The sequence below is a fragment of the Parus major genome, chromosome 1, assembly GCF_001522545.3.
Source record: "Parus major isolate Abel chromosome 1, Parus_major1.1, whole genome shotgun sequence".
NCBI classification, from domain to species: Eukaryota; Metazoa; Chordata; class Aves; order Passeriformes; family Paridae; genus Parus; species Parus major.
In genome coordinates, this window is record NC_031768.1 from 32,267,036 (window position 1) to 32,279,473 (window position 12,438).

Sequence of the window (12,438 nt, forward strand, 5' to 3'; positions counted from 1 at the left end):
TGTCAATATAAATCAATATAAATGCTGCAAGATTTTTTGTGCTTTTCAAGGTGCAGAAGAGGGGGCATTACCTGGAAAGTGTCTGCAGAGGAAGAAAAGTAGATAATCCAGTATTACATTCTGCGCTTAAGTGTTTTGAGTCTTTCAGTAGCTTCCTTGCCTTGTTCTGCATATATTCCAAATGCTTCCTTCTAACTGAATATACCTCTTCTGCTGCCAACTATTCAGTCTGTGTTCTCATACTGCAGCAATTCACCAATACAACATAATCAGTTTGCCCATTCCATATAATTGTGAAAACAGAAGTGACTAAGGCCTCTGGAAAGAACCTTCTGTTGTTTACGATAAAGAAATGCATAAAGCAAGTAGAGAAAATGAAATACACCTCCTATACTTTGTAGGAGCCCCAATGCCATGTCTGATCATTATCCGATCTCTAATTTGCAGAACTTTATAGCTTGCAGTTATTTTACACAGATTGAAAACCATTAATAGAAGCATTTCAAAGTTATCAGTTATACTAGCATTATAATCAAGTGATTTTGGTGTTGGTATAAATTTATTTTCTAAATCAATATTATATATTACACATAGTTGTCTTACTTCCAATTTAAAATCTAAGACTTAGAATCCAAACTATAAATCCTCATCAGTTCAGCTGAAACAGCATCCTTTACCCCATATGCTCCATGTTTCACTCTTAATGACATGCATACCTCTACATGTGCATGTCTGCCAAGATAACTCTTTCCAAGATTAGAAAAATGTCCTTGCTGAAAAAAATATACTGGTTTCAATATGGGGATTATTTTCCATATTAACTCAGTATTTTAAAACTAAACTGGTCTCTGATATTGCCTTCATAGAGACAAAAATATGTCTGTCAAATGAACACCCTCAGTTTTGGCTGGTTTTACATTTTAGGCTCAAAATTTTCTTCTGCATGTCTTCCTACCCCAGAGGACAATCTTTGGCAATATTAGAGAATATCCTTTAGCTGCAAGGAGTCTGGAAACAAGTCTGGGTCTCGCACCAAGGACTTTTCAGCACTGCTGGGCTTTAAGAACTTCACACAGCAAAGGCATCAAGATAACTCAGAGCCTGAACATCATGAAAGAACTAAGGAAAAGAGCAACTGGCTTTTTGTTGAAGATTACAGATTCTGTCTGCTTCAGAAAACAGCAAGAAGACAGTTTGGGCTCTCAGATATTAATTGAGTGAAAAGAGTCTTCATGCTTATATCCAATGTTTTTCACACTACAGAAAAACCCAAAAACTTTCAGGTGATATCTGAATGAGTTCTTCATTAAGAACAAGAAAATAGTACTAACATTTAATGGATAGCAGCCACTGTTAAATTTATTTTCATCATAGAAACATCATAGAAACTACGCAAAGTACATTTAGAAATCAGATATTAGTAGAGGATATAAAAAACATCCTTCTAGATATGTACAATTTAAGGGTATAATGCTGCTAAAGACTGCCCTGGGGTCTTTAAATAAAAATTGTGAGATATTTCCTAAATTCCCCTATTTGATTTGCCTGCCTTTCAAGGTCAATAGCAGCAATATCCTTTACCTTTTGAAAAATTGCTCCCATTCCCTACAATACCACCCTTTGGTTTGGACTGAGTTTTATATTGATAAAAAAAATATTTAGCTGAATCTGGGCTGCCTTGCCCATAAGACATAGAACAGGATTTCTTGTCATTAAAGGGCTCTTTTAGATCCAATTGGATCTTTCATGTATATATATATATATATATATATATATGTATAATATTCATGTCCTGGTTAAAATCAAGCTCAGGTAGGTACATTGTCTCTACTAAAATATTTTCCTACAGTTTCAATTACAGATTTTATACAACAATAAAGTTCAAAATCAAAGCTGAATAGTGCTCCTCCTAAATAACAGCTACATTTTTATACTATGCATTCAATTTTTGGTAGATTTTTTTAATCTCTCAAATTGAAAAGTGTTATACAAATTTGATTTATTGTAACTATAAAAGAACAGTAAAGTAGCTACAGTTTTTCATAATATTAATTATCATATATTTATTACATTTTATGCTTTCTGGAGGATATAACTTTTCCTCATACTGCAGAGAAGAAGAGTTAGTTTATGAATACAAACAATATTTTTGGCTTTATACCTTCAGTGTGTCTGAAGCTCTAAACCTAGTTTAGGATTTTATTGAGCAGAATCGGCAGGAATAATAAATCAGTGATACTCCACTGTGCAAGGCCCCATCTGCACCAGGGACCTAAGGAGGGCTGCTGAGAGGCAGAATAGCTACAGCACTGGACTATTGAGAGAAATCCCACTGTTTAGCTACACTGTTGGATAGCTGTAATAGCTGTAATTAGCACAATGTCCTGTGGATAATGAATTTTATTCACACCTGGGTTTTGACCCTGTAAGGTTAGAAGAAAAGTGCCAGCAATCCTCTCTTCCTGCCTCCTGTCTTGACATAGAGCCTACACTGAGTTGTGTGGCCAGAACAGCACAACTGAATGCATCCTAGAAACTGCCTATTTCTGCAGAATTGTAACAGTAATGACTTTCAGGTGTTGTCCTTCAGGAATTTTCCGGAGAAGGAAAATAGTGCAAAACTATATATTGTAAAAAATATCCCCTCTGGACCACATTGATAGTCACTGAAGCAGTTTCTGCACTTTTCTATGCTAGCAGCTGAGATCTCAGAAGGTAGGAACTTTCAAAAAATAATTTGATATTTTCCCTTTTTTCAAAAGCTTACTGTTTATAAATCATGAAAAAAAAAAAAAGAGAGAGATAAAAAGGCAAATAAATGCCAGTTCTTTAAATGTTAAATGTAGAAAAACCCCTCAAATAATGTCTTAGTTGTAATCTCTCAGCTCAGAAAATAGTCTAGTTCTACACAATTGAACAGTCTTAACAGGTGAATTTCTGACTGTACACTTACTCAATTTAGGTGAATCCTTATTTTATGCTCTTTTAAAAGTCATGAGCCAAAATAAAAAGTGCAATTAAACTTCCTCTTGTTCTGAAATTGCTGTAGCTAGCAACCTTCATTTGTTCTCAAGAATTTCAGGGCAGAATTCCCTAGACACTTTTGGAAGGTCTACATAAAAACTCATCTACAGAGTGTTATAATTCCATCAAGTACTAGAATACAAAACATTAATGAATGAAGCTTTAGTCAGTGCCCTTTCGTGCAAAAGTAATACAGATACAGATTCATCAGAACACCCCAGAAGTTTCTTCCTTTTTTACTTCCTTTAGTACCTTTTCTATTTCCTGTTTTCTTTCCCTTCATTGTTAACATGTAATTGAAATACAGGCAGATCACACATAAAAAGACTCCATGAGCAGCACAATTTTTCTAGGTACTTAGTCAGCCTGACCACTAATGCTCAGAAAGATGTGAATTAATAGGGTTGTTCAGCATCCAGACGATCTGGCTAATCAAAATCCCCCAAAAGCCTGAATTCATTTCACCTGTCTTTGGGAACCCCTCTCAGTCATGTGAGGGGCTCCAATGTGCTCTGCAGAGATCATCTGGCAATTTCAGTGGATGAATAAACACCTTGCTCATACCACTGTCTCCTTCACCAAATATGGAGGCTGGGGCAGCCACACTCATAACTTGCTACTTAAGTTCTTGAAGATTCCTGAGGCAAATGTAGATCTAAATTTCCAGAACCAGATCCCCTGGAAAATGATCATGTTTATTACTTAACTGTGTAAGATTGACCTGACCAAGAAAATTTCTGCCAAAAAGAATAGGGCAACTACGAGGAAAATCCAAAGAATTCGAAATTCTGACACTCTCACCCAGAACTCATCATGGTCATCACTGTCTTTGGCTTTCTTGATTAAGAGACAGAATTTTTCATCCCTTCTCACCTTCAGAGACACATTTCACAGAACAAGGAGGATCTATGCAATATTCCTTTACTCCTTTTGTCTGAGCACCAAGCCATGAAAGACAGAAATTTAGCAGCAGCAGTAGCTCTCTTTTGGGATACAATGACAACAAGGTGGCAGTTATACCATCAAAGGTCTTTTCATCTTAATTGAGACTGACTCCATCCTTCTTTCATTTCCAGGACAACAGCTAAGGCAATGAAGGAAAATTACTGCTTTTTCTCATCCTATCATCTTCCAGGCGTGTAGCTGCCTGTGCACTTTGTGGCAATAGGAAAAAAGTAACTGCAACCACTGGGAATTTTTTAGAAGAAAATGGATGCTGTTTTCCAAAACAGGCCCAAATGCTGATGCTCCCTTTAAAGACACATTAGTAGTGTTTACCCTGACCTACAAAAATGTTGTCAAATTACCAGAAATTAGGTTCTGCGTTATGTAGCAAACAGCTAACCCTACAATATGTAGTTGTAATGTATTATTTCATAAGAGTCTTCTACAAAATATCTTGTTTGTCAAGTTCCCTTGGTTGCATAAGCAGTGATAAGATCCAATCTTTTGCCCCAAGCACCAGGCAGTAATGATATCATTGTCATCTACTACTTCTGCAACTGCATTAGACTACCTTGAGGATTCTGCCATACACTTTGGGCATGATGGGAATTCTCTTTTGGAAATAATCTTTAAGGACCATCAACACTTCCTTTTTTAAGAAATAAAAGCCCCTTTTTACCCACTTTTCAAGGCTGCAACTTTTAAAGCTAAAGCTTTCACACACTTCTTATTCCCCAGCTATATCTATCCTGTCAGCTATATTTATCCTGTCTATTCAAATCTCCTGTCTATTAGCTTTTTGTCAATGGAAAATCAGGAGCATATCAAATTTCAGCCTAACACTCCTTAGAAGACATTTGCCAGTATAACTCAGCATATGCTCAGCTTTATCCTAATAGAGAGCAGAGAGGAAAGTTTAAGCTTTTGCTAATAGCGATCTAACCTTTTATCCAAATATTTGCATGGAGCATATCTGAACACCTAGGCACCTCCTATGGATCTCTAATCTCTTTAATTCAAATAATTTTCATGGTACTTTTTACATTTTTACTTTTGTCTCATGCTGCATACACACAGAAGTCTCTCAAAATCTAGGCAGCCCTTCAACAAACCAAATTAAAGGAAGTTGTGTTAAGATGATAACTGATAGTTTAGGAAAATCAGCTGAGACTGGTAAAGGCTACAGGGCTGGTAAAGCACATCCCACTCAGAATATGTCAGTGTAATCTGACTAACTTTATGTTCCTTATGTTTGTTTTTTTTAATCTGAAAACTTAATGAAATGAGAATACGTTCAGTAATCAATAAGTTCACAGAATCATAGTGTCATTTAAGATAAAAAAAAACCTCTAAGAACTCTGAGTCCTATAAAAAGGTGAGGAAGTACAGTATTTATATGGCAAACATCTATATAAAGATATGCTGATTATTCCAATCACTGGTTTTAAAGAGGAGCAGATTAAAGTCACAATATAATGATGAGTAATGATGAGCACAAAGAGATATTCCTGAAATGAATAACTGGTGTGAAATTGTCCTGCTCTGAAAATTCAATCTGTAAATTACTATCACTATAATCATTATTAGGTATTTAGGTCACTTGTACTAGCAATCACTTAGCTGAATAAATAAACCTGAACTTATATTGCACTCAAAACTGGTTTTAGTTGTGCCTGTGGAGTCACAGAAACTGTTTGGAGGGGCATGGAGGGGAAGAAGGGGCAGATCTATGGTGGAACAACGTTATTAATTTTAACTTTATATAACTTAACTACCTAAATGTTTAGAGAGCAAAACAGAGCCAATACAACATAATTAGCATTACAATTCTAAGTAGTAAAATCATAATACTAACTTTATTTCTCATTTAAAACTTACACATTTTAATGGCACTTAGTGGACTTGCTATATGGAAACATTGCATTGTAACATCTTCACAAGCCATTTCCAAAATGTAAAAAAAAATCCTTGTAAGTATTAATTTAAAAACTACTGGATTTCTATTCTCTTTTGCTCTTCTAAAAAACAGAGACAAAATCCAAGGCCTCCAGTACATACATGCTAAATTTTTAATTAAAAAATAATTTAAAACAGTCACGGAAACATCTCCTTGTTTTGTGGTAATGTACTGACAGTACACGAAATCCCAGTTAACACCAAGATGGGCCCTAGAAGAATGGCTGTTAGATTTATTAATAGAGGTACATTTCTCAAAGGCTTCAAAAGTATTTTCTTTACAATAAGGAGTGATAAATAGGTCAGCAAATGGATTCTGAAATAATTTCTGTAAACCAGCCAGAAAACCTTCTAGTGACTTCAGCAGATTTTGAAACAAGCATTCAGATCTTAGCTATTATACATTTTCCACATCTTTTCAATGAACAATGATGGCTTTCTGTTCTGAAAGCCAAATGTATCTTTGTCTTTTCTCTCACAAAAGATCAGAACCCTATAAGAGCCATCTGGACTGTTTCTTTGTATGGCTGTAGATTATGCAGATACAGACTTCAAACACAAACTGCAAAAATCCTATTGTAGCAGTAGCAACTGACTGGGATCTTCATCCAGGAGTGCTTTGAAGTCAAAGGAGCTGGATCAGGCCCTCCATGTGCCTTGCACAGTAAAATGATTGAACCTATTGTGGCAATTTATACATGTGATAATTGCATAGCTGTTACTTTATGTCAGCTTTCTCACATAAACTCTTACCTCCAAGGCATGCACCCATGGCCAATGAGAAGATTAATGGTTTCATAGGCAAGTTAACATCTGGATCTTTACTCAGATTGAGAAGCACTGGAATCTGTGGCCCAAGAAGAAAAGAGAGCAAATCAGTAGACATTATCCAACCCTCAGCACAACATAAGTTCATTAAAGGAGACAAACCACCAGGAAATCCAAAGAGTAATGGGGGAGGGGGGGAGGAATTTTTTGTTCTTGATGTTGATTTCTCAATTGGTTTATTTGCATCATATGCTTGATACTTTTCCCACTGACTGTGCTTGTCCCATAGCAGAGGAGAAGCTATTGACACTAGGGCAAGCCTGACACAAGTACTGCTAAAAAAACTGAGGCTGTCTTCAGCTTTTGAGTGCCTTCCATGAGACCCTTCTAGGTCTACAGAAAACTGACAGTGACTATAAATCAATTCCCCTTTATTTTCTTGAAAGCTAAAGGACAGAGATGTGTCTCCTCCTCGTCACTGGAGATGATGGTAAAAGGTGCCCAGACCTTCACAGTGAAGATGGCTGTAGATCATGAGTCAGTAATCAAAAAATTACAAATCCTTTTTGTAATCAAAAACATCTGATCCATTAGGGGAAAACTGAGAAAACTCCATTTGATAGGCTTCTAAATTCATAAGCAGATCAAGGTTATTTTACTTCTTATTTCAACATTTTATTTACCACAGAATGTGGATTTAGTTCACTGGGAAATATTTGCAAATGGTTTAATGCCAGCCAGCAGCTTAGCACCATGTGGTTCCCATCTCATACTCCCCAACACCTCCCCTTAGTGGGAAAGAAGAATTGGGAAAAAATATTAAACCTTATGGGTTGAGATCAAAACACTTTAATGATTGAGAAAATATTATAACAATAATTAATAATTATCATTATAGTGAATAAGATGATGATTTTAATGAAAATGAGAGACAGAAAAAGGAGTACAATGGAAGATAAATAAATGATGTATAATACAATTGCTCACTAACTGCTGACTGCTGCCCAGCCCATCACCCAGAAGCACTTGGTGACAAACTCCTCATAGTTTCTGTACTGAGTGTGTCATTCTATGGTATGGAATATCCCTTTGGACAGTTCGTGTCAGGTCTCATGGTTATGCCCCCTCACCCACCCTCCAGTTTCTTGTGCTCCTGCTCCCTGGCACAGCATGGGAAAATGAACAGTCCTTGACTTGCATAAGCACTACTTAGCAACAACCAAATCAGTGTGTTATCAAGATTATTCTTATGGTAAATCCAAAGCACAGCACTGTAGCAGCTATTACCAGGAAAATGAATTCCATGGTAGCCAAAAGCAGAACAGGCAGTTTTATGAATTTCAGTTAATTGCTTTAGCAAATAAAATAAAATTTAAAAACAAAACAAAACAAAAATAAAAATAAAAATAAAACAACTGAAAAGTGAAACAAGATTTGTAGGAAGGCATAATAGACTTCATTAGGAAATTGGTATAGGGCAGGCAGCCTTTCTAGCCAGATCTAGCACCAGTTCTCAGCCAATAACATTCTTCAAAACTAAACAACCACCTTCATTTGGAAAAATTGTTTGAGTTCAATATAATTTTGAGACCACTTGGTTTGAAAAAACAGTGTGATCAGTACCTGTAGAGAGAAAGTTATTGGGGAAAGGTGACAATATTATTCACCTGTTTTTAACATGTTCAGAGGTTTATGGGGCCAAAAAAGAAGGAGAAGGTAAAAGAAAATGTAGAATAGTAAGACATGATGCAGAAAGATATTTGAGAAAATAACTGTAATATATATTTAAATTAAAGCTTTTTCAGAGTCTAGGAGTTTCAGTGGGGAATGGAGTGATGACTTTTAATCCTCCAATTTGTCATTTTAATGTATTTCACAGTTCACCCTCAAGGGGTATGATCTCTTCTGCTTCCTGAAAAATGCTTTCACTTTGATGACTGAGCAATGCTCACCTTTATTGACTGCATGTGTTCTTTTGGTATGGAGAAATTTATAGGTTTTATGAAGAATTACACCCCTTTCCCCAGTCCTCCCACCAGTGATGATACACATCCCTCTTAAAACCCTCTTATTGATTAGCCTAGATAAGCTAATTTCTAAACAATTATTCTTGAATTTTACATTGCCTGATGATGTCTATTTCTATTTAAAGGCCTAAAGAAAGCCCAACATGACCAACATCTTGTCTGTTTTTTGCATGAAACAGTAAAGATATCATTTCTCATCACAAAATTAATTTCTCTCAAACTGTCACAGCTAGAACATGATATGCAATACAAAATTAAGTTATATTTATTTAAAAATAATTTAATGTTTCAATATTTCCAGTTGTTGAGGTCAGTCCTAAAGCTGTTGCCAGACAGCTCCTTTAATGAAGAGCAAATAATGCCCCACACCTCACCAGTGCACTAGATGTGCAGAGAGGAGACCAGAGGAGGGGTGCTGGTACTGCTCTATCAGCGAGCATCTCCTCCTTGGATGAGCAGCGGACTCATAGAGTGAAAGCCTCTCAGCTATTCCTGTTTTCCAAACAGAGCACTTGTACAACTAATTGCACACACCCTCATTGTACCAGAAGAGTATCTTAAGCAAGTTACCAGGTCCTATAGTTGTGCAGTGCAGAAGAATTCAGCAGGTCAAGAAAACACTAGTTAATATTCAAGGATCACCTCCAAATTCAGAAGCACAAAGAAAAAGTCAGGCAAAAATTCCAGGAGGCCTGCATGGATGAAAATGGAACTCGTGGACAAACACAAACACAATTGAAAAAAAACCAAAACCTTACAAGGGGGTGGAAGCAAGGACAAGGTATCCTGGGAGTAATAAAGAGAGATTGTACAAGTAGCCAGCAATCAGTTTAGGAAAGCTAAAGCCCTGATATAGTTAAATCTGGCAAGGGACATCAAGAGCAACAAGAAAAGCTGCTATAGAAACCTCAGTGATGAAAGGAAGACTAGGGAAAATGTGGAGGAAGGAAATAGGAGACCTGGTTATCTGGGACATGTGGAAATAGCTGAGGTACTCAATAACTGTTCTGCCTTGGTCTTTGCCATCAAGTGTTCCAGCTACATTGCTCAGGTCAGAGAAGGCAAAGGTAGGGACTGGGGGAACAAAGGACCACCTGCTGTAGGAAAAGACTAGGTTTGAGACCATTCAAAGGAAACAGAAGGTGCCCAAGTCCATGATGAGTGATGAGCTATATCTGCAGGTCCTGAGGGAACCAGCTGAGGAAGTGACTAAGTCACAATGCATCATATTTGGGAAATCATGGCAGTCTAGTGAAGTTCCCACTGATTGGAAAATGGGAAACATAACCCTAGGTTTTTAAAAGAGAAAAAGAAAGACCTGGAGAACAACAGGCCATCCAGTCTCACCTCAGTGCGTGGCAAGGTCCTGGAGTATATCCTTCTGGAAAGTATGCTAAGGCAAATGGAAAACAAGGAAGTGACTGATGACGTCCAACATGGCTTCACTAAGCGCACATGCATGGTGCCTGGCTTTCACCCAAATTGGAGAGACATGGATCTGATAGACAGACCATTTGGAGGATTAGAAATTGACTAGATGATCTTACTTAAAGAACTATAGTCAATGGCTCAAGGTCTGAGTGGAGCCTGTTGACAAATACCATTCCTCAGGGACTGATATTGGGACTGGTGCCATTTAACACTTTTGTCTTCAATATGTACAAAGTGTTCAAGACCAGGTTGCACAGGGCTCTAAACAACTTGGTCTAGTGGAAGGTGTCCCTTCCCATGGCAGGAGGATTGTAACTGGATGTTTAAGATCTTCCAACCTTAAGGATTCCATCTCTTATGATATTGTCCGGTTTGTGTATTTGTGCAAACTGCCTGTGAAACAGCAATTCACACCGTTATTTTAGGGACTCATTACTGCTCTACACAATGGGACTTCACACACTTTGCTAAGAACTGCCTGTGGCAAAGATGTCTTCTGTGAAAACTGCAGAGAATATGCATTAATAGAAAACAAACTATTTGTAACTTCCCAAACTGCTGATGATTGCCCTGTTTCTGCAGATGGCTACAGCCTAGTCTTGCATTTTTACTGGGCAGTGAAATGCAGGACATCATAGATCACTCTGGAAGGGCAGAGGGCAAGGAAATTCCAAAAAGAAATCTGACATTAAGAACATGAGATACATGCTAAACATTCAGCACTGCAAGAGAAGAGCATCCAATAGCTTCAGAGACAATAAACAGTGGGCCAAAAATTATTTACTTTCTAACTAAGACCTGTCAGAGACTAAGTCACCTTGTCAGCCAGATGATTCACAGAAATTCTTTGTTGCTCTGTATTGAGGAAATAGTACCTAAACTCGGCTAAAAGAGGGATTTACTGTGGCTTTTTACTTCCAGTAATATAAGAAAAATATAAACAGATGGTTTCAGCATATATCGCTGATAAAACATGTCAATTAAACTAAAGAGCATGCCGGCAATAACATCATGTCACTTAAAATTCTAAGGGCAGAAATTTATGCCTATTTGAACATGACAATTCTAGGAAAGTCCAGGTCTTAAAAATTAGAAAGTCTGTCTGTCAAAGAATGTCATTGCAAGTTTTGCCTGCTGATAAGGAAGAAAAATATCAGAGGTTTAATAGAATGACACATAGAGTATCAGTGAAGCATCAATACATTTATTCTGCAGACAAAGAAAGCTGGATATGCAACATGAAAAAACCCTTGACATTTAAAAATTAAAATGTGAGAAATATAATAGCCAAACTCCTGGTTAATGAATTTTTTATGATAGAACACTATCCGTTTCTTTAAGGAATTCCCAGGTATAACTATAGATACCAGATTTTCAGCTTGCAACACAGATTAGATTTGCTGCTGGCAACACAGCCTTTTACATACAGTCAGCGTTCACAGAGTTTCCCATAAAGTATTTCTCAAACTTAATGTCTGGGACCCTGCAACTGTAAAAGGACCCTTTGTATCAGCTGAATGTTCACAGAGCATGATGGTATTCATCCCATAGTACTGAGGAAGCCAGCAGATGTTGTGGCAGAGCCCCTCATGATCATCTACCAAAGGCCTTGGGAACATGAGAAGGTCCCTGCTGGCTGGCAGGTTGTCAGTGTTATTCCAGATTAGAGAAAAAGCATGAAGAAGACCCAGAGAAACACAGACTTGTTGGTCTAATCTCAGATCCTGGAAAAAATACAGAAAATATTATACTGGGCACCACTGAAAGGCACTTAAAGAACAGTACAATCCTCAGGCACAGCCAACAAGGTTCACAGTGAGAAAGTCCTGTTTAACTAATTTGATATCCTTCTGTGATAAAGTCAACATCCTTATGGATGAAGGGAAGGTAGTGAATGTAGTTTTTCTGGATCCTAGGAAGGCTTTTGGCACTGTTCCTCACCGTATGGTCTGGCTGTGGGATAAGCAGGTTCGCAGTGCTCTGAGTGAAGTCCTGGTTGAAGGGCAGAGCCCAGAGGGCTGCAGTGAGTGGGGTTACAGCTGACTGGTGACCAGGCACCAGCAATGGTCCTCATCTAGGGCCAGCTCTGCTCAAAATATTTATCTGAATATTTAACAGTCTGAAAGCAGGAGCTGAACGCACATTTAGCAAGTTTGCTGCTATTATTATACTGGGAGGTGCTGTTGTCTCTCTTGAGGGTTGACTGTACAAAAGTCCTTGAGCGTGTCCAGAGGACAGCAACAAACAGAGGAGAGCAACTGGAAGGTGTGTCCTGTGGGGAGGAGCT

General features: G+C 37.6%; 1 protein-coding gene across 1 annotated transcript in view; it reads right to left on the minus strand.

The window, feature by feature from the left end:
• Positions 1 to 12,438, minus strand: part of OCA2 (OCA2 melanosomal transmembrane protein) — a 155,478-nt gene that overhangs the window by 45,404 nt on the left and 97,636 nt on the right. The window contains exon 22 of the mRNA XM_033513614.1: positions 6,679 to 6,772. Coding sequence (XP_033369505.1) covers positions 6,679 to 6,772 — 94 coding nt within the window. The remainder of the gene's footprint in view (positions 1 to 6,678; positions 6,773 to 12,438) is intronic.